Consider the following 23,152-nt stretch of genomic DNA (forward strand, 5'->3'; position numbering starts at 1 on the left):
CGCTACGGCATGCCAGGACAAGAGGAGGCCGGGCCGTACCACCGGCAGCCATCACTGGATCTGGCACCACTGGGCTCTGCCTGGAAGGGTGGCCATGGATGGGCGGCTGGGAGCCCGCCGAGGGTGGGCTGTGCCGGCAGGCAGCTGCTCACTGCCCTGCTCTGCGGGCTGGTGGCCCTGCTCCGCGGTGCCCGTGACTCCCGTGAGGGCAGCGTGCCCTGCACGGTGGCCGGCGGGTCTCGCTGGAGGGTGGGTGCACCTCACCGTGGGACAGGGGTGCTGTGCATGGTGGCAGCGGCCCCACACAGCGCCTGGCAGGGCTGGCACCAGGGGACACATCCCTCACACGGGGACTGGCACGTCCTTCACGCAGGGACTGGCGTGTTCACACAAGGGCACGCGTGCCTTGCGTGGGGACCAGCACTGCACTTCCACAGGGACTGGCACGTCCCTTGCACGGGGACTGGCGTATCCACATGCGGGGATGTGTCCCTCATGCAGGGACCGGCACATCCCTCGCAGGAGGCGACTCGTCCCTCGCACGGGGACCGGCACGCTCACACAAGCGGACGCGTCCCTCACACAGGGAGCGCGCTCCTCGCCGCAGGGGATGTATCCTCACAGGGGGCCTGGCACGGCGCCCCTCACGCGGGGACCGACGCGTCCCTCGCAGGGCGCCCGTTACTCCTCTCACCGGGGCCGCGCACGGGGCCCGCCGGGTGGCCGCGGGGAGCCGGCGGTGCCGCTGTACGTCGCTGCCGGCGGCCGCCCGCCCTCTCTCAAGATGGCGGCGGCGGGGCAGGCGGGGGCGAGTGCGGGGGCGGGGCGGGGCGGGGCGGGGCGGGGCGGCGGGAGCCATGTTGGGGCTGCGGGAGGAGCCGCCGCCGCCACCCCCGGCAGCAGCGGCAGCAGCAGCGGCGCGGCGCGGGGGGCGGCCATCGCCGCCGCTTGGCGGGGGCGGCGCCGAGCCCAGCCGCCGTGCGCCCGGGCCGGGCGGCGGCCGCCGAGGCACCATGGCGGCGGAGGAGCCGGCGGCCGCCCCGAGCCGCTGCCGCTGCCGCCACCGCCACCACCGGGGGCCGCCTCCGCTGCTGCTGCCGCCGCTGCTGCTGCTGCTCCCTTTGTTCCCCCCCGGGCTGGGCGCCGCCGCGCCGCCGCCGCCGGGCTGGGGGCCGCCGGCCCGCGGAGGCTGCCCCGCCGCCGCGCCGTGCTGGGCGGCGCCGGTGCCCCCGGGGCTGCCCGCCGCGCCGCGCCGCCGCTCCCCGTCGCGCTGCCCGCCCCGCGCCGCCCCGCCGCGCCCGCCGCCCTTCCTGTCCCCGTCCCCGGGGCGGCGGGGGCGGCGCGCAGCCCCCAACCGCCACCCGCTGTTCCCCCAGTACAACTACCAGGCGGAGGTGGCGGAGAACCAGCCGGCGGGGACGGCGGTGGTGGCGGTGGCGGCCCAGGACCCCGACGGGGGCGAGGCGGGGCGGCTGGTGTACTCCATGGACGCCCTGATGAACAGCCGCTCGCGGGAGCTTTTCAGCATCGACCCGCGGGCCGGGCTCATCACCACCACGCAGGCCCTGGACCGCGAGAGCATGGAGCTGCACTACTTCCGCGTGACGGCCGCCGACCACGGGGCACCCCGGCTCTCCGCCACCACTATGGTGGCCATCGCCGTGGCCGACCGCAACGACCACGACCCCGTCTTCGAGCAGGGCGAGTACCGGGAGACCATCCGGGAGAACGTGGAGGAGGGGTACCCCATCCTGCAGCTGCGGGCCACCGACGTCGACTCCCCGCCCAACGCCAACATCCGCTACCGCTTCGTCAATGAGCGGGCCGCCCACGCCGTCTTCGAGATCGACCCTCGCTCCGGCCTCATCACCACCAGCGGGCCGGTGGACAGGGAGAAGATGGAGCGGTACTCCTTGGTGGTGGAGGCCAATGATCAGGGGAGGGAGCCAGGGCCCCGCTCCGCCACGGTCAAGGTCTACATCACGGTCCTTGACGAGAACGACAACACCCCTCAGTTCAGTGAGAAGCGCTACATCGTCCAGGTGAGGGAAGACATACGGCCACATACCGAGATCCTGCGCGTCACCGCCACTGACCTGGACAAGGACAACAATGCTCTGGTCCACTACAACATCATCAGCGGGAACAGCCGGGGCCAGTTCTCCATCGACAGCGTCACCGGGGAGATACAGGTGGTAGCCCCACTGGATTTTGAGGTGGAGCGGGAGTACGCCCTGAGGATCCGGGCTCAGGACGCGGGGCGCCCTCCCCTCTCTAACAACACTGGCATGGCCAGCATCCAGGTGGTGGACATCAATGACCATGCCCCCATTTTTGTCAGCACCCCTTTCCAAATCTCTGTCCTGGAGAACGCTCCCCTTGGCCACTCCGTCATCCACATCCAGGCCGTGGACGCAGACTACGGCGAGAATTCACGCCTGGAGTACAAACTGACAGGGGTCTCGGCTGACACGCCTTTTGTGGTGAACAGTGCCACGGGGTGGATCACCGTCAGCGGGCCCTTGGACCGAGAGTCAGTCGAGCACTATTTTTTTGGTGTAGAGGCTCGGGACCACGGCTCTCCGTCTTTATCCGCCTCTGCCAGCGTCACCATTACTGTCATGGATGTCAACGACAACCGCCCCGAGTTCACTCAGAAGGAGTACTTCATCCGCCTGAACGAAGATGCAGCTGTGGGGACCAGTGTCCTCAGCGTCACGGCAATTGACCGGGATGTGAACAGTGCCATCACCTACCAGATCACGGGAGGCAACACACGGAACCGCTTCTCCATCAGCACGCAAGGTGGGATGGGGCTCATCACTCTGTCTCTGCCACTGGACTACAAGCAGGAGAGGCGCTATGTGCTGACCGTGACAGCCTCCGATCGCACTCTGCGTGACAACTGCCATGTTCACATCAACATCACCGATGCCAACACGCACCGGCCCGTGTTCCAGAGTGCCCACTACTCTGTGAGTATTAACGAGGACCGGCCCGTGGGTAGCACTGTGGTGGTGATCAGCGCCACAGATGATGATGTGGGAGAAAACGCCCGCATCACATACTACCTAGAAGACAACGTCCCTCAGTTTCGCATCGATCCAGACTCCGGGGCCATCACTCTCCAGGCAGAACTGGACTATGAGGACCAGGTCACGTACACGTTGGCTATTACTGCCAAGGACAACGGGATCCCCCAGAAAGCGGACACTACCTATGTTGAAATCATGGTGAATGACGTTAATGACAATGCCCCCCAGTTTGTCAGCCCTCATTACCAGGGCATGATCTCTGAGGACGCACCACCCTTCACCAGCGTGCTCCAGATCTCTGCCACTGACAGGGATGCCCACACCAACGGGCGAGTGCAGTACACCTTCCAGAACGGGGAGGATGGGGATGGAGACTTCACCATAGAGCCCACCTCGGGGATCATTCGCACTGTCCGCAGGCTGGACCGTGAGAATGTTCCCATCTATGAGTTGACTGCGTACGCTGTGGACAGGGGCATCCCTCCTCAGCGAACTCCTGTCCATATCCAGGTTACCATTCAGGATGTGAACGACAACGCCCCTGTCTTTCCCGCTGAAGAGTTTGAGGTATTGGTAAAGGAGAACAGCATTGTAGGCTCTGTTGTGGCCCAAATCACAGCTGTTGACCCGGATGAGGGACCCAATGCCCAGATCATGTATCAAATTGTGGAAGGCAACATCCCTGAGATATTCCAGATGGACATCTTTTCTGGGGAGCTCACAGCCTTGATAGACCTGGATTATGAGACAAAATCTGAGTACGTGATTGTAGTGCAGGCTACTTCTGCCCCTCTGGTCAGCAGAGCCACGGTCCACATCAAACTCATTGACCAGAATGACAACAGCCCTGTTCTCAAGAACTTTCAGATCCTGTTCAACAACTATGTGTCCAATAAGTCCAACACCTTCCCCTCGGGGGTCATAGGGAAGGTCCCAGCTTATGACCCAGATGTATCCGACCGCCTCTTCTACACCTTCGAGCGGGGAAATGAACTGCACTTGTTGATTGTAAATCAATCGAGCGGGGAGCTAAGGCTGAGCCGTAAGCTGGACAACAACCGTCCGCTCGTGGCTTCGATGCTGGTGACTGTGACAGGTAGGGTGTGAAAATCATTAAATCATTAAACCTTTAGCGCAGCACCTATGTGGAGGGCTCTGCGTGGTCCCCCTCAGGGAGCCCATTCTGCATCAGGGGAGTGCAGGTTGTGGACTGGCAGCAAGATTTGGATTGGGAGTCCCTTCCAAATCGGGGAACGATGCTGGAGGGACTGGGAAGGGTGGCAGTGGAGGGCACGCTGCAGGGAAGCGCTCTGTAAGGGGGCTCTGTAAGGGGACCGAGGCTAGAGGTGGTATGCAAGAACAAAGCGTCGTTACTCAGCTGTGAGGATGGCTGCTAGTGAGACACCTTTGGAGGTGCTGTCACCAGCGAGGCTGTGATGTGCGCTGTAGGGTGCTGGCTAGGCAAGCAGCTGGTTCCTGGGATGGCCAAGCTGCTAGCCCAGTGGCTGGCACGCTGCTTTGCTCCCAAGCCCGGGTGGCTCTTCTCTCTTCTGGGACCAAGTGCTTCCCTGTCTCTGCTCGAGAGGGAGGGATTGAGCTCGATGTGGAGGGAGCCCTCTTAAAAATGAATACCTGTCTGCTGGTAGCAAACAGTTCAGTCCGGATTCTGGCTGTGGCACCAACCAACACCTGCGCTTTGTGGTGTGGCTTCTAAAACCTGATATCACCTTTCTGCAGCCAACTTAGTGTTGCAGGGCACAGCTGTGACAAACCTCAGAGCGCTGTGCTTGAAACTCTCACGTTGTTTGTATCCAAATGCAGATGCTAGTGGTAGCTGCCAAGGGTGGCTTTGGGGAGCGTTGGGGCCCCCTCCAGCTCAGCTGAGGGCAGGGCAAAGAGGGACCTAGGGGCTTGTCTGTGAGCAGGCGGGGTTTGGACCTGGAGCTCCCCACTGCCTGAGCTTTGCCTTCACCATCAGCCTTTCTTTGCTCGCGGATGCATGATCTGAAATGGAGGCATCCAACCATCGCTGAACTGAGGAGCGGCTCTGGGGGAGGGCGGGCAAGAGCCCTCTTTGGAGGGGCCAAGCGCCGAATTACCAAGAGTGCCTGGGGAGCCGTACGTTAAATTGTGATGCTCCCCTGACCCTCGACTACCAGCTGCCCTCCCTTTCTACCTCTCTCTATCCAGCTTATTCAGCGAGGGGAAGATTTCTTTCAAAAGGTGGAGCGAGGGCTTTAAGAGGAGACCTGTTCAAGGCGGTCCTGAATGGCCGGCACCAGCCCATCGGTGGGTTGGGGCTCTTTGGGGCTTAATTGTAACCGCAGGGCTGGCTGAGCGTGGGTGCAGGCACACACATGCCCGTTGCTGGAGATGGGGGGTGGTTTTGACCTTTCCAGCTTCTGCCCGAGTGTGTTTATGCAAGCCCTGCCTCCTCGCACACTTAACCCTGCACAAAGGCAGGAGACAATCACATCCTGAAGTCCTGCGTCAAGCTGCCTCAGCCTCGCGGCCAGGGGGCCCTTGCAATTAGAGTGTCGTCATCTTCCAGCGGGAAGGGAGACTGGGAGAGGTGTGCTCATGAAGGAGGGGAGAAGATGGAAGGGGAAGAGCCGTACTGGGGAGGGAAGCAAGACACTGGAAAATGGGCCTTTTGTTATCTTTGATATTGGCTGTGGAGGTCTGGTTTGGGTTTTCTGTCTTTATTGTTTGAAGTCCCCTGCCCAGCTGGCATCTGTGTTGGCCCCATGCTGTTGCTGTGTGCAGGGGGAGGGTGTGCGGGTGGGTTTGCAGAGCTGGTGGCCAGGACATTCAGACCTGGCTGCATTGTTTGCCAGCGCACAGCACCGTGCTGGAGCACCTTCCTCCTGCAGGAAGGCAACAATAGCACCTAGGTGGGTGCCCTGAGGGTCAGCATCTGAGGAGGGAGCAGCTTCCCTGCCTGCCTGTGAGCTTTATGGTCCCTTTGAGGGAGGCTGGATTCCCCTAAAACACGGGGCAGGGGGCCCTTCCGCCCGCCTGTGAGCTGTGTGTGTTCTCAGCTTACTCCTTTGTAGGAGGCAGGGAAGACTGGGCCACCACAAGCCAGTGCCTTTCATGGGGACTCACAGCCTCAAAACTGACCCCAGCTCCTCGCAGATGGCTGCTAAAAACTGCTTGTGGCTGCTGAGGGTGACAGTGGGGTGGTGGGGCTATGTTCGTGGCCAGCAGCGCAATGTGAAGCCGGGACATCGTAGGAGACTGATGTCGTGTTGACTTTATACCATTCCAGACTGGTTTCACTGGGCCAGGCTGCTGGGCGGGTGGCAAGGGTGGAGGCTCAGCCGTGCCTAGCTGTGGCTGCTGTGTTGCCTCTGTTCCCCTCGAGCTTTGTACACAGCTCCTCAGCCTGTAGCCCAGGAGCTTGCCTTGGTGAGGAGACCCATTTGTCCAAGATACCTCACCAAAAATCCCAGCCTGGCAGGGAAGACCGCCCCTGGAGCACATTTGTCCTGACTCCCATGTCTGAACACATCAGAGCCATCTTTTTCAAGCTGGGCAAGGGTCCAAGGGCTGGCCTTTCACAGCTTGCATGCGTCTCCTCTTTTGAGGAGCCCATTCTCAGGAGCTTTCTCCCCTGTTAGGTCCATCACAGCTAGAGGTGCTGACCACAGAGTTAAGGTGGGAGGCTTAAGGAGTTCAGTTCCTCGTTAGGGAATGGTTTTAGAGTATTCTTGGTTATTTTATTTTAGTTCCCGTCTTTAGAGCTACCGGGAGAGTGACATTCATACTTTCTGCTGGGTAAGTGGAGTCTGGTTTACTTCGGAGATCTCCTTAACCTGTCGAGAATCATGAAAATCTTGAGAGGTCTGCCAAAGCCCTTCAGAAGCGGTGAGGAATGTCCACCTTACCCATACCTGTCTCCTTTCCTGACTTTTCTGTCTGGAGGTGTTTTACTGCTGCTCAGCTGCAAATGTGAAAGTTACCCTTGTCTGCCCCCTGAGCACCCTGGCCATCTCTGGGGTGGCCGCCCAGTGTGTTGCAGTCAGAGTGGTGGCTTTTGCTCTCTTGGACGCTGGCTCTGCTGCTCAGAAGAGGACAGGTGGTGATGCATTGGATCCTGTTTCTGAGTTCTCGGTCCCCCCAAGTGAGGGTCAGGGGTGTATCCCCTTCTGGGTCAGGGAGGCAGTTTGAGCTGCTTTCTTCCCAATCCCTGGAGCTCCTTGGCATGCAGAAGGCCAGAATGTTTGCTGTAGGGGAAAGGGAACCTCTGCTAATGATGCCAAGGCTCTTAGGGTGGGAGTGTTGGTTGGAGCCCATGCCTCGTGCTGCATCGTGGACTGGGGTGCTGCCTGGGGATCCAGAGAGCCTCTGGCAGCACAGGAGGACAGGAGAGATGGGCTCTCACCCTGGCGGACTCAGGAGACCATTGGGCAGCGGTTGGCAGCCCTGCTTCCCCCAAGAGGTTTCCAGTGTGGGTCTGGAGCTCCGTTCCCAGGCTGACAGTGCAGCTCCCTGGGAGGAGTCTGCTGCCCATCCTGCTCTCTGACCGGAGCTGCTCTTTCTATAGCTTTGCTGCTTTTGAAGCTGGTAATTGTCAGTCTTGGAAGTGCAAATATGATGACCTGGTGCTGCCCAGCACAGGGGTAAGAGCCCCTCACATCTGTCTCCCTGCTCCTTTCCCTGTAGGCATGTTTTCAGGGCTCCTGTTCTGCTGCATGAATATTCACCAGGCACCAGCGCTCCAGCCACAGGATTTAATCAGAAAGGCTGAGCAGTCGTGATTAAAATGCCTCCCAGGGGGGTCAGTGCCTCCAGCCAGCTTTGGGCTTTCTTTTGGTAGCTTCCTCCCCCGCTTCCATTTGCAGCAGGTCATTCTCTTAACCATCTGCTTCCCCTTGCATGGAGCCAAGGGGGGAGGCAGCCCTGGGTGTGATGCTGAGGTGGGACAGCATATTATGAGGGAGCTTACTGAGGAGTGCTGGGGGGCCAGGGCTGGCTCCCCGTTGCTGCTGGGAACTGGGAAAAGGGCACTTGGGCTTTCCTGTGGTGAGCTGGGCAACGCCAAAGGTGTTGGGCACCCTGCAGCCCACCTTCTTCCCTGACTGCAGCCTCCTTGCTCCTGGGAGGCGTTGCTGGCCTCTGGCCTGCCCCAGGACTCAGCATCACATCAGCCAAGGCCTAATAACAGCCATAAATCAGGCAGATGTCCACCTGCCTATTGCTGGGCACTGAGCAGCCCTCGGGGAGAGCAAGAGCTGTCCCCTGGGCCTCGTGGCTGCTTCTGGGTGAATCATGAGGCGGAGAGAGGAGAGTGGGATGCAGCTGGGCTTGAAGCAAGCTCATGCTTGCCTTGGCCAGAGAGGCAAACTGCAGAGAGCGGGGCAAAGGGAGAGGAGAGGGAGTGGGGACATGGCACAGCTTCCCACTGAGAAGGGAGCTACTGTCAAACTGGTGGCGTCCTGGGGTGCTGCTCTACCGGGTGGTCTGTCAGAGAGGGATGCCAGGCTGCTGGTGGCTTGGGGAGTGTCTTATGCCAAGTGCGGCTGAGCCAGTCCTGTAGCTTTCCCCTTGCTCCTGCCTCCCCAGGCTGGGTGATCTTGGCAGCCCATTGACGTGCGGAATTAGACTCTATAACTCGAAAGTTATAAAGTAGGTATGTTTATTGCGCGCAGATGCACGGGGGATCGCTCCTCCACAAGCGTGCATACCCGAAGTGACGAACCATCTCACATTTATACAATGAACAAATGAATATTCAATTAACGCCTATACATATTTGTTACCTAAACCCCGCTTCGTATGTTAATTAGCTTATCAGTCCGTTTCCTGGAATGTGGTGGTCTTGCAGGTTTGTAGGTGATTCATGTTCTTGTGACCATCCGATCTTCTTCAGGTGATTCATGTCCTTGTGACCACCCGATCTTTTCCAGCAAGGAGACTTAGCACTCCCTCCCTCTAGATAGCATTTGAATGTCTCTCATCTTTTCTTATTCTCTTTTAAATAGCCCCTTTGTTAGAGGAAGAAGGGCAGGCGTCTCCCCTTTGTTAGAGGAAGAGGGGCAGGCGTCTCCTCAAAACTGTGGTTGTCACCGCACCCATGACTAGTCACCATACCCACATTCCTTAAGCAGACACATACAATCACAATCCATGTCCATTATCCCCATTTCACATTATTTCTCCATATCAATCCCCCCTTTTCTATTAAATTAAGTAAATTCTTTTACTTAAGCAGCCTTCCCGAATGATATAAAGCATCATACATAAGTATTACTCTTTTAAACATTCTCCAAATCCACAAATATAACATAATGGTTAGTATTAAGGAAATTCCTAAACTGATCAATAAGATCACAATGGGGTGTACCATAGTGTTAAGAATTCCTGTTGCAGAGGGTGACCAGCCAAAGAGAGTATCCCACCAATTATGGTTTCCATCCTGTTCTACCTTTTTTAAAACTTTCTTGATCCCCTCTACATCATGATGGATCATAAGAAGAGTTTCATGTCCCTTTTCTTTGGTTTCTTCCAGTATACGTTGTAAATCTGCATGTTTTAATAGTTCTTTTATACTGCTTATATTTAGTCCTATGGGGGTAGGAATTATTATCTGTGATAGGGTAAAACTGGATTTTAAGAATTGATGAGACACTACTGGGGCTGAGTAACTAAAATCGCATCCTGTGATAGTAGTAAAATTACAAATACAATAATTTGAATACTGTGCAGTCTCTTTTACCTCCCCATCTATGGTTATTGTGTTACACTTAGTTCTCAAACACGCACATCCCTTCCCTGCATATATAATTACTGTTTTCAAGTTTGCATTTGGTCGGGCCTTGAAATGACATATTTTCTGATCTGTATCTAAACAAGTATCCTGAGCCATTATAGTATTGCTTTCACAGAGGAAGCCCTGCTGTTCTCGCATAATACAAGATTCTAAATCTACTGTTTGCCACTTGTCGCCTGTCTTTCTGGCCCATGTTCTATGTTCAAAAGGGTATAGGAGCACCCCATTATGGTTAATTCCAAGGGCTACAATGGGGTGTATGGTAATTATTACTGCATTATGTATGGTCAACACAAAAGCTGTGATGGTGTGTGTGTTGGGGTCATAGGTAAAGTTCACCATATTCCACCATGACTGGAGTTTTCTTTCTACCTCCGTAGCACTGTCCCAAACCATCTTTCGAATTTCTGTAGGAAATATGCCTTCCTCTCCTTCTCTTATTATGGATGCAGCTATTGATTGCATCCACATTTGGGCTTGGATGCAACTTAGAGCCAGGGCGACGTCATCCTGTAAACCACCTAATGCCTTAGTGATGAGTTGATGATCTTCCATGTTTATTTGTTCCCACCTGGGGAGTACCTTCGATATCAACCATTGATGTGCCCCTAATGCCAATAATGAAGATTTTAGTGGTTGTTGTAGTTTTGATAGATCGGCCGTGGTGGCGGCTAGTTTATTCATTATCACCTCTGAGTCTATGGAATTTAATACTCAGAGTCCTGTTCCCAACATTCCAGTTACATCTCTCACTATTCTGTTTCGATAAATACTTCCCCTTTTTCTTAACCAAGTTGTCCATCCCTCATAAGAGGTTCGTAAGAAGGGGGAACAGGATGGCTTAACATCAGAAACATTGACTTGTATTTTTAACTCTATTCTTTTGAGAGACCATTCTGGGTTAAACAACATTTGTTGCTGACCTGTATTTCTGATTACATATGGTCCAATTGTATAAATCTTTGGATCTGGTTTAGTTAATTTAAGATCAAGTGTTAATGGGGTTGTTGTAACTGTGGTGGTGGTAGGAACAGTGGTTAGCATGATTGTTATTTTGATCTTATAAGTCAGAGCTGTTCTTGGGGATTCCTTTCCTAGGCATATTATAAAGATGGGCTCGGTTAAGGTAAAATTGTGCCAACATTCCCGTGAATTAAAGCACACGGTTGTATTTAGAAGGGTAAATTCCTTATCTACCTTTCTGACATTAATCTGGGTGTCTCCCGAAATCTTGGTGTTATCCTTTTCATTATATGTTTGACATCCTACTTTTATCTTATCTCCTAATTTTCCCCATAATCGGTCGACTTTGTGTACATCCTCCCGATCCCATTGATTCCTTTGGTACACCTCATTTTCAGAAAAAACCACCATAGCTAGTTTCGTCTTTGAGTCCACCTTTCCCATTATTCCAGTGTGTTTTTTCTGAGCATGATTCCAAGGCCAATTATCAGGCTCTTGGTTGTAGGCAAGAGAGAGGGTACAAAAAAACACAAATGGTTTAAACCCACTATTGATCATTTTAAGAATCTAAACGTTAAAATCTGTTTTGATCAAAAATATCTTTGTTTGAGTTGGGGCTTACTAATAACAAGTTGGGCGAGCCTGGCCACTGGCTCAGTCCCCGACTCTTGTTCTATATTGTTTGTTGTGGTGCCCTTCCCATATGGTGAATCCGCAACTGCTCAGGTTCACTTACTTGCCACCCACATTGTTCCCATTTGTCCGAGTAAATTTGAGTTTCAGTTCTTTTTTATCTGGGGTTACTTTCCAAGAAGTTGCAGGGGCTTTCTTAATCCGGGTATGGTGAATTCAAGAATTCTGTCCCTCAACCTTGATTGCAGTGTAGGTGGTGAGTAGGACTTGAAAAGGTCCGGTCCACTGTGGTTCCAGGGTTTTATCTGCAAAACACTTAACGTATACATAGTCTCCTGGTTGTATATCGTGAACAGGTCCATCCAGACCCCTACTGCGTGTTCCCATCATATGCTTCTCAATTCTTATTAATTGTTTGTTTAGTGCCACCATATAGGAAGTCATTGTTTCTTCACCAATCTGTGAAGACATCCCCTTTTGTACCCCATAGAGTCGTTCATATAAAATTTCAAATGGGCTAAGCCCCTCTTTTGCTCTCGGCCTAGTTCGAATTCGTGTAAGAGCTAATGGCAAAGACTGGGGCCAAGTTAGATTTGTTTCTTGGCCTAACTTGACAATCTGTTGTTTGATTAGATGATTCATCTTTTCCACCTGGCCACTCAATTGTGGTCGGTATGAGGTATGTAATTGCCAATCTATTCCTAGATGGTGGCTGATCTGTTGCACTATTCTGGACACAAAATGTGGTCCTCTATCCGAGGACATTACCGCTGGGACTCCAAGCCTAGGTATTATCTCTTGGAGTAGTATTTTGGTCACTTCGCGGGCTTAAGCAGTTCTGCATGGGAAGGCTTCTGGCCAACCTGAAAAGGTATCCATTAGTACCAATATCGATACCCCCCTTTTCTAGGAAGTTCTGAGAAATCGATCTGCCAATGTTGCCCTAGAACATTCCCTCTGCTAATGTTCCCTAGTTTTATTTTATTTGCTGTATTGGGATTATTGCGTAAACACATTTCACATTGCTGAGTCACCTGTTTTATTACAGTATACAAGTTTCACCCTTTCAATTTCTGATTTAGACTTTTATATAAAGTATCAGCTCCCCAATGCGTCTTATTAATAATAGGGCTGTGGTCCATATTAAATTGGATGGTACCACTATACAACCATCCCTTAAATAAGTCCACTTACTTAATTTTATTTTATAATTCATGTCCTGAATTACCTTTAAGTTTTCTTTAGAATAGTTTGGCTCTCGATCTGTACTTACAGTTTGGATTTTATCATCTGGTATTAAGGATAATTCCTCTTTTCCTACCTCCTCTGTTACTCGTCTGGCCTCATGGTCGGCCAGGCGGTTTCCAATTTCCAAATCAGTGCCTCAGAGTGGGCCATGCCTCACATCAAGGTCTGGCATGGCATTTGTTCCCACCGCTCAACGCCTGCTGGGTTGCAGCCAACAGCGGAGCTCAAGATTCTTCTTGGTGGCAAACACAGAGGCCAACCCAGTCTTGCCCTTGACTATGGTAGGAGGCACCTGACCAACCTTATTCCTTGTACTTCATTGTCAATGCAGTTTCATCTGCACATCCCATAACAAGTCACTGTCATGGCAAAACACACAGATTTACATTAGTAGAACTACTACAGAGTGTATTTTATTTCAGTTTTTCTGCCAATATCCCCACAGCCTTGCTGACCAAGGGATATTGTTTTTATCTGAACTGGGCAAGCCTCCCCCTTATCATTTTACTGTAACAGGTAAAGCATTTTTCACCTTTCCTGGAATTTATTTTCAGATACACCTGGTTAAAAATTTCTTTTACTTCAGGGAGGTCCTCTTTTCTGTTGAATTAAAGATAAGCTCAATATTTCAATTACTTGATCATATTTAACTTTTAATTTCATTTCCCCTTCTTTAAACGTCTAGATGTTCTAATAAATCTCATCCCAACAAAGATTTTAGTGAATTTGGCATTCTTATTTGTTTTTTTTTTTTTAGTTTGTACTTTAAAGGTTTCAGGATGTTTTCCTGGTGGCCAGCAGCTCCCACAACTGTAACAATTTTTTTTTTTTTTTTTTTTTTTTTTTACTGAAGTTTAACAAGTAAGTTGGTTTTGTATTCACTAAAATTCCACCTCATACCCATTCCCTGCCCTAGAGGGGCCGTTACCGGTCCTGTTGTACTGCAAATGCTGCAGCAATTGGGGTGACATTGTCAGGTCCTTCTGCTCAATTGTCAGCAAGAGCAACCCCTCCTCCTCACCAGCAGAAGGGTTCGGGGCAGGAGATGCTGTTCCTGCTCTGCAGGTTACACAAGCCTGCCTCTGCAGCAGCACTTCTGTTTTAACTCTTTCTTACCCTGAATGCAAATCTGCTACTTGTTGCTTTAAGTCTGTTGTTATTACGTATCATGCCGTTGCAGGCAAACAGAAAACATCCTGCCATGCATTCCAGCATGATTCAGTCGCACCTTCGAGGGGGTACAGGGGTTTGTACAAACTCACCCCAATACTTCAACACTTTCACAGGGTCTTTGATTCTTCACACACACACGCATGCCTCAGGTTTTACATACATCAGTACAAGTTTTTATATCTTACAACGTGTTTCATTCTGGTTGCTCCACAGAAGGAACCGCAACCTGAGCTTTTTAACACAAAAATTTCAACAAGAACATCCTTTTCTAGAGCCACAATCAAAGATCAGGTGATGTTAATCCCGCACTCTTTCTAGTGCTAGTACCATAGGATCCCGAGGGGGTACTAATCCACAGTCCTTTTGCCACTCAGGTTTGTCCTGGAGGACAAAGAACATGTCTGCATATAATACTTCATCCCATTTTCCCTCTGTCCTCAGAAACAACATTAATTGAAGGAGAGTGTTATAATCTAACGTTCCTCCCTCCTGAGGCCATTTCGCATCGCTCTCCAATTTATACAAAGGCCACCACTGATTACAATATTTAACCAATTTCCTTCTATTTTCGGTACCACCCTGTCCTACGATATCACTCCAATGTTTTAATATACAACCCAAAGGCGATTTTTCACAGGGCTTACTCCTTCCATTTCCCATTTTGCAATTTTAATTACTTTGTTTTTCTCCGGCCGCCTTAGCCACCCAAGGTTGGAAACGCGGATAGAGCTTTTTACTCGTTTTGCACTCAAACGCCTGTCTCAAGCACTCTTGCACTCACACTTAGTCAAAATAATTAAGCTATACACGGAAAATCAAAATGCGCATCTCAATCACACCATTCACACTCTCCGGGCAGCCCGCAGTCACACAAGCAGTATGTTATACGGTACCGTGCACTTATGTACAAACTCTTAGGAACACTAACAGTTCACAAAGTATGCATTTCAATGAACAATTGCCAAAAAACAAACAACAAACAAAAACCAATTTTTCCTGGTCTTAAGCAGAGTGTTAAGTTTTCCGCTATTTGCCACAAATTACCAGAATGTTAATATTTTTTCAACATACATTTCATAACTCCGAGTTTTGAACATATAACAAGACAACACATAGAACAAACAAGACACAGAGCGCTATTTCAGTTGTTACATTCCAGGAATTCCCCAATTCTTAAGACAACCTAAAGGAAGTTTTTAGCTTCCTCTTTTTCCTACGCAAAAGTTTCCCTTTTACTTTTGCTGTGAGGTCCCTCTTGTTCCTGTGAGATTCCGCCTTATTCCGTCCCGCCCCCCGCTTTCCGTCACGAGGCCTCCGGGCTTTTAGGAATGGCAGTCACCTCGGGTTTGCTCGATCTGCCCTCAAGATCGCTAGCGGCCACCCCTTGGTCAGCAAACCCCCTCCCAAGGTACCTTTCCTCCTGGGGACTACGCTGCGCGCCGGACGTCTCCGTGCGTCTCACCAGCCGCCCCGTTACTAAACATACCGTTTTATCCGTGGATCCAGGGGTTTCTTTTCTGCTCCCGGGTGAACAGCTGAGAAGAGGAGGCTCCTCCGAGGAAATCTCCCGGGGCGCGCCTAGGAGCGTCCGCTCCGCAGCTGGTCCCTCAGCCGAGCAGAAATCCTCCTGCCTGGCTCGCCAAACTGACGTGCGGAATTAGACTCTATAACTCGAAAGTTATAAAGTAGGTATGTTTATTGCGCGCAGATGCACGGGGGATCGCTCCTCCACAAGCGTGCATACCCGAAGTGACGAACCATCTCACATTTATACAATGAACAAATGAATATTCAATTAACGCCTATACATATTTGTTACCTAAACCCCGCTTCGTATGTTAATTAGCTTATCAGTCCGTTTCCTGGAATGTGGTGGTCTTGCAGGTTTGTAGGTGATTCATGTTCTTGTGACCATCCGATCTTCTTCAGGTGATTCATGTCCTTGTGACCACCCGATCTTTTCCAGCAAGGAGACTTAGCACTCCCTCCCTCTAGATAGCATTTGAATGTCTCTCATCTTTTCTTATTCTCTTTTAAATAGCCCCTTTGTTAGAGGAAGAAGGGCAGGCGTCTCCCCTTTGTTAGAGGAAGAGGGGCAGGCGTCTCCTCAAAACTGTGGTTGTCACCGCACCCATGACTAGTCACCATACCCACATTCCTTAAGCAGACACATACAATCACAATCCATGTCCATTATCCCCATTTCACATTATTTCTCCATATCACCATGAGCCTCTTGCAGAGACAAGGTGCCTCGGAGGATGCAGGTGACAATGCCAGTGCCTTGCACTGAGCCCAGGCAGGCCTACATCCCCTGGCACGTCCAGCCAGGTGCTTCATGGAGCTGTTTGGTAACCGTTGCTTGTGCTGCTCTCTATGTCAGAGCTGTTAGGGTGTCACACAGAGGGGTGATTTTTCACCTTGCTTCCATGTGGGGCAGAAGCACTTTGATTTCAGAGAGAAGCAGCCCCCCCTTCCTCCGGGAGATTAGCTCCTGGGTGACTGTACTGGCACCGCTGCTCCCCCAGCCCAGTGGGAGCCTTATCTCCAGAGCACCAGCCCAGCATGCAGGCTGGTGCTTGCACAGGAATTTGCAGGGTCGCCGGGAAGCTTTCACCTTCTGAAGAGTATGAGAGAGAGAGAGGAGGGAAAAAGGGAGGCATTTCAATCTTTAAATCCTTGTGCACTGCAAACTTCAAACAGGGCTGAGGGAAATCAAAAGGCTTTGCAGCGCAGCAGCCATGGGAAGAGAGGAACAGTAAAGGCAGCTCTGCACGAGGCTTGCACTGGGGCATGGGCAGGGAGTGGGGGGAGCTGGCATTTGCACCCCTGGTCCTCACTGAGGAACTGTCAAGAGTGGTTCCAAAGAATGTTTATCAATATGGTGATAGGCACTTTGTGTATATATATGTATTTCCAGGTGCCGGGAAGCCTGCTGCCCCTTGTGCTACCTTGCACTGGGTCACTGCTGAGCAGGGTCTGGCTGAGCCTCCCAGGCTTGTTTCACATGTGGCCTCGGCATGGGCTGGCCAGGGCTTCCTGGTGGCAATGGTCTGGTCCATTAGCCTGTCCTGTGCATCCTGGTAGCAGCTCTCGTTTTAGCAGCTGCCCAGGTTACCTCTGCGTGCGGGCAGTGTGCCACGCAGTTACGTCTGGCTTGGAAGGGCGGTCAGGGGAGCTGTGGCAGCACAGGGCTGTGCTGTGCCTTTACACCACTGAGGACAGTATCACCTTGGAGATTGTGGGTCCCCTCCCTGCTCTGAACAGCACAGGGTGGTGTCATACCCAGGTTGAGAGAGGGGCAGAGATGACAGTCTATGAGTAGGTGAGCAGCTCTCCTGTGTACACACCAGTAATGCACCGTGGTTCCTCCAGGGCCACTGCGTGCTACACCCGACCATCGCACCTTTGGTGCAGGGCCCTTCTGACAGGGTGGTCACGCCAGTGTGCTTCGTTATAACCCACATGGCTGCTCCCTGGGAGCTGCTGAGGACCCAGCAGCCCAGAGCTGCTGAGGGCTCGTCCTTCAGCTCTCTGGCCGCGAGGTGAAGGGGCAGGGCATGAGCAGCCCAGCCCTGGGTGCCAGGTTTGCCCATGCCAGCATGTGCTGGGGAACAGCTGAGGGCTGGGCTGAGGGAGAGGAGGGGCTGTTCTCGACGGTGTTAGGCGCATCTTTGCTTTAGTTGCTCTTCCCCTGAAGTGAGATCCACCCTCCTTGCCTACCTTTTCACAAGCCCGTCTCCCGTGTCAGTGTTTAAATTAGGGCCCAGAGTGTTGAACCTGAGACAGGGCACAGGAGGGGATGCACGAGGCTGTCTCCACGGAGCTGATTTACCTGCCAAGGTCAGCATGGCAGACAGGGAAAGAGAAGTGTCCTGGAAAACTCCTTGCCCATCGTTCTGGGGACCTTGCCTGCAGAGATGCACAGGCAGCTGAACCCAAAGTCCCCAGGGGAAGGGGGTGGCTTGCGTTTGCCACTTGTTGGTCACGTGTAGGGGATGTTACAGCAAAACTCAGCACCCAGGGATAGTCCTGGGAGTCACCATTGAGATGTGCTGATGTAAATGTTGTCTCGGCGTGATGGTGGAGAGCCAGGTTTCCAAGGAAACATGGGGCTTTGGGGGTGTCAGGTGAATGTGGGGTGGGAGATGGGAGCAGCAGGTGATAGACAAATGAAGTAGTAGGTGGGCTTCTCCCTGTTGGGTGCCACAGCCAAGGCCGCTAGCAAAGGTGCCTGGGGTGGCCTGAGCGAGGGGGACATTGGCAGGCTGCTTTGTGGGATAACTCCTGGCAAAGCCACTGACTGGAGTCACATGGAAAGGAGAGTTAATGACTGAAAAATAAAACCACTGCCCAAACTTCTGCTTGGGCAGAGAGGGGGAAGAGCAAAAGCCCCAGCAAAGAGCCAGGCAGTTAGCATTTGGGCAGTGTCAAGCCTGGGGAATGGGCTGGGAACAATCGTGCTGTGGAAGGGACTGGTGGGAGTTTTATCTGAGCCAGGTGTGGGGCTTGCTGCCTGGTAGGTCCCCAGCTGGGATAATTATAGTCTCTGTCTTGCAGAGAGGGGTGCTGCGTGCCTGTGCTTGTAGCAGGGTTTCCTGGAGGAATTAGGAATATGGTCACATCTGTCTGTCTGTCCTGCTCCCAGCTTGGCCAGTATTTCCTAATTTGCAGCAGAGTATGACCTGCTGCAAAGCGGGATCCAATGGGTTTCTGGGAGCTGGGTAGGTGGGGCGAGGCAGGGGTCCCCAAACTGCATAGCTGCTGGGGTGGGTGCTGCGCTGGGAGCTGTGCCATTGCCTGTCCGGGCTGGTGCTGTGCTGCCTGCACCCCTGCAGCCTGAGCTGCTGGCCTGCGAGTGTGCCTGACATGGGGGTGAGATGCTGCTGATGGCCAAGGTCCTGGGAGAGAGCAGGCGGGCACGCTCTTGAGTGTGTGCGCGTGGTCCTGTGTTCACACTCGGGAGATTGCTCGCGTGGTGTGGGATCCCAAGGGGAGGGAGTTTGTTTCCAAGGAAAATAAAGATTAAAGAGAATTAAACAAACCAGAGATGGGCCAAGGGAGGAAGAGATGTGGAGCAGATGGTAAGAAGGGGGGAAGGAGGGAGACTGGCACAAAAGCCTTGAAGACCCTGGAGGAGAGAGGAAGGAAATGGCAGGAGGAGAATGCAGGGAAAGGCAGCGTGGGGGAGGCAGACAGAGCACAGTGGGGGAGCAAAACACCCCAGGCCCTGGCATCGGCTCCTGTGTTTGCCCAGCCTCCTGCTGGGACTTCCTTCTGCCTGATTCTCACAAGCATCTTTGTTCCTGAGAGCTCAGTTTGCTGCTGAGATCCCATACAGGGAGGAAACGTGGGAGTTAGCTCAGGGGAGAGCCTGGTGGGAGGGATAAGATGCAGCCACACCAACCGCTCCCCCTCAAGCCCCGGTGGCACCCTGCTAGCCCCTGGGGCTGCGGCTCCAAGCTTCCTTAGCCAAGGACTCAGGCCTTTTGGGGACAGCAGTGGGGTGCAAGACTCTGCCCAGGGGTGGGAGGGAAGAGACCCTGCAAGCATCAGGCAAAGACCTGCAGCATGTCCCCGTTCCTTCCCACAGATGGGATCCACAGCGTGACAGCCCAGTGTGTCCTGCGGGTGCTCATCATCACGGAGGACATGTTGGCCAACAGCATCACGGTGCGGCTGGAGAACATGTGGCAGGAGCGCTTCCTCTCCCCGCTGCTGGCCACCTTCCTGGAAGGGGTGGCCACCGTGCTCGCAACGCCCAAGGAGGACATCTTCATCTTCAACATCCAGAATGACACAGATGTGGGTGGCACAGTGCTCAACGTCAGCTTCTCGGCCCTGGCGCCGCGAGGTGGGCGCTACTTCAGCTCGGAGGAGCTGCAGGAGCAGCTGTACATGAAGCGCATGGCGCTGACGGGCGCCTCCATGCTGGAGGTGCTACCCTTCGATGACAACGTCTGCCTGCGGGAGCCCTGCCAGAACTACATGAAGTGCATCTCCGTCCTCAAGTTCGACAGCTCAGCCCCCTTCATTGCCTCCCCCTCCACCCTCTTTCGGCCCATCCACCCCATCACCGGCCTGCGATGCCGCTGCCCACAGGGCTTCACTGGGGACTACTGTGAAACAGAGATCAACCTCTGCTACTCCAACCCCTGCCTGAACGGTGGGATCTGCACCCGCAAGGAGGGGGGATACACGTGTGTTTGCCGCCAGCACTTCAGTGGTGAGTGCCTGGGGCAGGGGGCTGTGGGAAGGTGGGTGAGCAGGTCCCTTGGTATTGCTGTCACCATGGCGGGGTGCTCTTCCCAGCAGGGTGGCGGGTGTCAGAGCCCCTTTTTGCCCACAGAGGTCCAGCTCTGCTCCTGACTCCCTGTGTTTCCATGGTGCTGGATGTGCAGGGCTGAGGTTGCCATAGAAATCTGTCTTGTAGGGAGATGGCACGGAGGGCTCCTGGGGACCCTGGCCACCACCTCCTAGCCTTTTTCACAGAGTAGGAGGCCAAGCTGGACTGTACCAGGCTGGGGCACAGAAAGCCCCATGCCAGTGGGGTGGGTGGGCTCTGGGGCTGTTGGAGGTGCTGGTTTCAGCCTGTGCCAGTCTTCAGCTGGTCCGCAGAGATGCAGGGCCCATGCTAGCCCCATGTGCAGTGGGTGAGCTGCTGCCTGCCCAAAAACAGAAGGGGAAGCTGGGCCTAGCTGCGCCACCGGGCAGGACCCGATCCAGGCAGATCTGGTTCTGGCTATGGGGGGAATCCCTGGGCCAGCCAGTGTCTCATTGCCACAAGTCCCGAACGGGCTGTGGAGACAGTGACCGGCCACTGGCAACCTGGGGGTGAGGGAAGGTGGCCTGTGGTTACTGGTGCAGGAGGCACTGCCTTGCCCTCGCTGCCGGGAGGGAGCACAGCAGCAGATGGCTGCCTTGGAGCAGCTCTCCTGTCGGTGGCTCCTGGTGAGATAAGCAGAGTCACTGGTAATTAACCCCCAGCATTTGAAGCGTGAACAGCCATTAGCAGAAGGGTTAATGAGCTCGTTTCCCTGTCACTTCATGCTGTCTCCTCATCCTTGCATGCCATGGAGCAAATAATGGGAGTAGGGCCCAGGACCTAGGGCTGCAGCTGAGCAGTTCCCTGCATGCTGCAGGGACAGCATGGGAAAAGGGGCTGGCCAGACCCCCTGCCCCGCACTGCTGAGGGGGCTTGGGGCATCCCCGTTATTGATGCCAGCAAGGTGCAAGTGTATTTGGTGTCCCTCATCTGACTGGTTTCCACTTGGCTTTTGCTCCTACATCAGAGCCTGCATGCAGGGTTAGGAGGTTCCTCGTCCTGTGGGTGAGTCTTTCGTAGCTATTGGCAGGGGAGCTCAGTGGCGTTGGGCAGTCCCCATACCCCAGAGGCAGGACTGCAACGCCTGTCCCAGGTCTGTGCGGTGGCAGCACCTAAGGAGGCACTCCGAGGAGACACTCTCAGCATCGCTACGACTTCCCTGGCTCTCCGTCCTTAGAACTGTGCAGCCCAGCTGTGATCAGTCCCCTCCTGTCTTATTCCCATGCCACCCTGGGTCAAAATTTGCCCCTTCAGATGGAGCTGGCATCCCATCCTGCCAGTGGCTTGTGCTGCAGGGCTGGCAGTGGTAGCTAGCTTGCTGGCTACCGTGGGGAACCCCTGGGTGACGCCTGGGTTCTCACATCCTTTGCTGGCCCCCAGCTGTCCCAGACTCCTGCCCCTTGGCTACCCTGCCCCAAACCTGGGCGGATGCTTGCACTCCCAGGGCAAGGGGTGGATGGGTGGCTGCTCTGTGTGTGCTCCCCAGCTGGGTTCTGTCCCAAGCCTCTCGTCTTACTCCCCCTTAGGCGAGAACTGTGAAGTGGACAGCCGCTCAGGGCGCTGCGTACCCGGCGTGTGCCGCAATGGCGGCACCTGCACCAACAGTGCCGATGGGGGCTTCCACTGCCAGTGCCCGGCAGGTGGCTTCGAGATGCCCTTCTGCGAGGTGTCCACACGCTCCTTCCCACCACGATCCTTCGTCATGTTCCGGGGCCTGCGCCAGCGCTTCCACCTCACCCTTGCCCTCTCGTGAGTGCTCTCATTCCTCTGCTGGACGTCAGCACCCACCAGTTCACCTGGCCCTGCTCTGGTGGCTCTTGTGCACCCTGGGCCTGCCCAGGGTCTTGCTGATGCTCTCCAGACCCCTGTGTTACTGGCTTTGCCTCGCCGTGAGGCTGCCCTGTTGCCTTTAGCCAAAGGGCTCTGAATTTGCACTGGCATGTGTCCCCTGGCATCACCTCATCCCTTCCTTCAGTACCTCTGCCCTTCCTGGCTGCCAACTCTCTGCCTCCATGCCAGGCCCCCATGCTCCCAAAGCATCCCCTGGATCAAGCTCCCAGCCCCTTCCCAGCTGGGCTTGCACCCAGGGCCAGGCCTGGGTCTCACCCTGTCCCAGTGCTGGGACACTGGTGCCATGCCACAGGAGAGCGAGGATCTCTGCATGCTCCTTGCGCACGCCCTGCCCTCCTGCTTCCTCCCTTGCCCCAGGTTCAGCACCGTGGAGCCCAGCGGCCTCCTGCTCTACAACGGGCGCCTGAATGAGAGGCACGACTTCCTGGCGGTGGAGATCATCCAGGGGCAGGTCCAGCTGAAATACTCCACAGGTAGGCTTGGCCTTGCCTGTCGTGGGATTTGTGGGAAGCTGTGAGAAGACCTGTGCTGAGTGGAGAGAGTGGGTTGCTGCCTGGATGGAGCCTGTATGTAGGGAGACAGGGTTGAGAGAGGTGCTGGTGAGTGTCAGTGCATGGCAGAGGGGGTGGGTGTGTGTCTCAGGACCCTCCCTAGGCTTAGGAGTGCAAGTGCAGCAGCGGGGCTGTGAGTACAATCCAGGATAAACCCTTATGGGGCCTCTGCTGCTGTTCTGCCCTGTTACGAGCTGTGAGCTTCACCTCCTGCCTTGCTATGAACCAGTCTGGAGAGGAGGACCCTCCCTGGAGGGTGTTTGCTGTCCTGTTGGTCTCATCCCAGCTGCCTTGTGCTGTTGCTGTGCCCATCCTGTCTGCCCCGAAGGGTGTCAGGAGCAGCTCCTCCCCCCTCCCCTCCACACAGTGCCTGATGGCCATCCTGCTACTGCTCTAGTTGCACTGGTCTCCTCAGAGCAAGGTCCAGCAGTGAGCAGCTGGCAAGGGGCGAGATGCCATGGTGCCAGGGCACCCTGGTAGTCAGCCTAGACAGAGGAGCCATCCTGGGGTGCTGGCTGTAGCCCCAGGGCTGTGATTCCCCCTGTCCTGCTGCAAACCACAGCAGGCAGAGGCTGGTTTGCTGAGCTTGTCTCCCTGA

General features: G+C 54.3%; 1 protein-coding gene across 7 annotated transcripts in view; it reads left to right on the forward strand.

Annotated features, from left to right (window-relative positions):
- Positions 1–842: 842 nt before the first annotated feature.
- CELSR3 (cadherin EGF LAG seven-pass G-type receptor 3) overlaps positions 843–23,152 on the forward strand; it is a 42,092-nt gene continuing 19,782 nt past the window's right edge. For all 7 annotated transcript variants that reach the window (XR_008731943.1, XR_008731942.1, XR_008731944.1 and 4 more), the window contains exons 1-4: positions 843–4,131; positions 19,421–20,053; positions 21,679–21,901; positions 22,361–22,476. Coding sequence is in view for 3 of the 7 variants with exons in the window: in XM_055708433.1 (XP_055564408.1) it covers positions 858–4,131; positions 19,421–20,053; positions 21,679–21,901; positions 22,361–22,476 (4,246 nt within the window). In the remaining 4 variants the exon portion in view is untranslated. The remainder of the gene's footprint in view (positions 4,132–19,420; positions 20,054–21,678; positions 21,902–22,360; positions 22,477–23,152) is intronic.

Source organism: Falco cherrug, chromosome 4 (assembly GCF_023634085.1).
Source record: "Falco cherrug isolate bFalChe1 chromosome 4, bFalChe1.pri, whole genome shotgun sequence".
NCBI classification, from domain to species: domain Eukaryota; kingdom Metazoa; phylum Chordata; class Aves; order Falconiformes; family Falconidae; genus Falco; species Falco cherrug.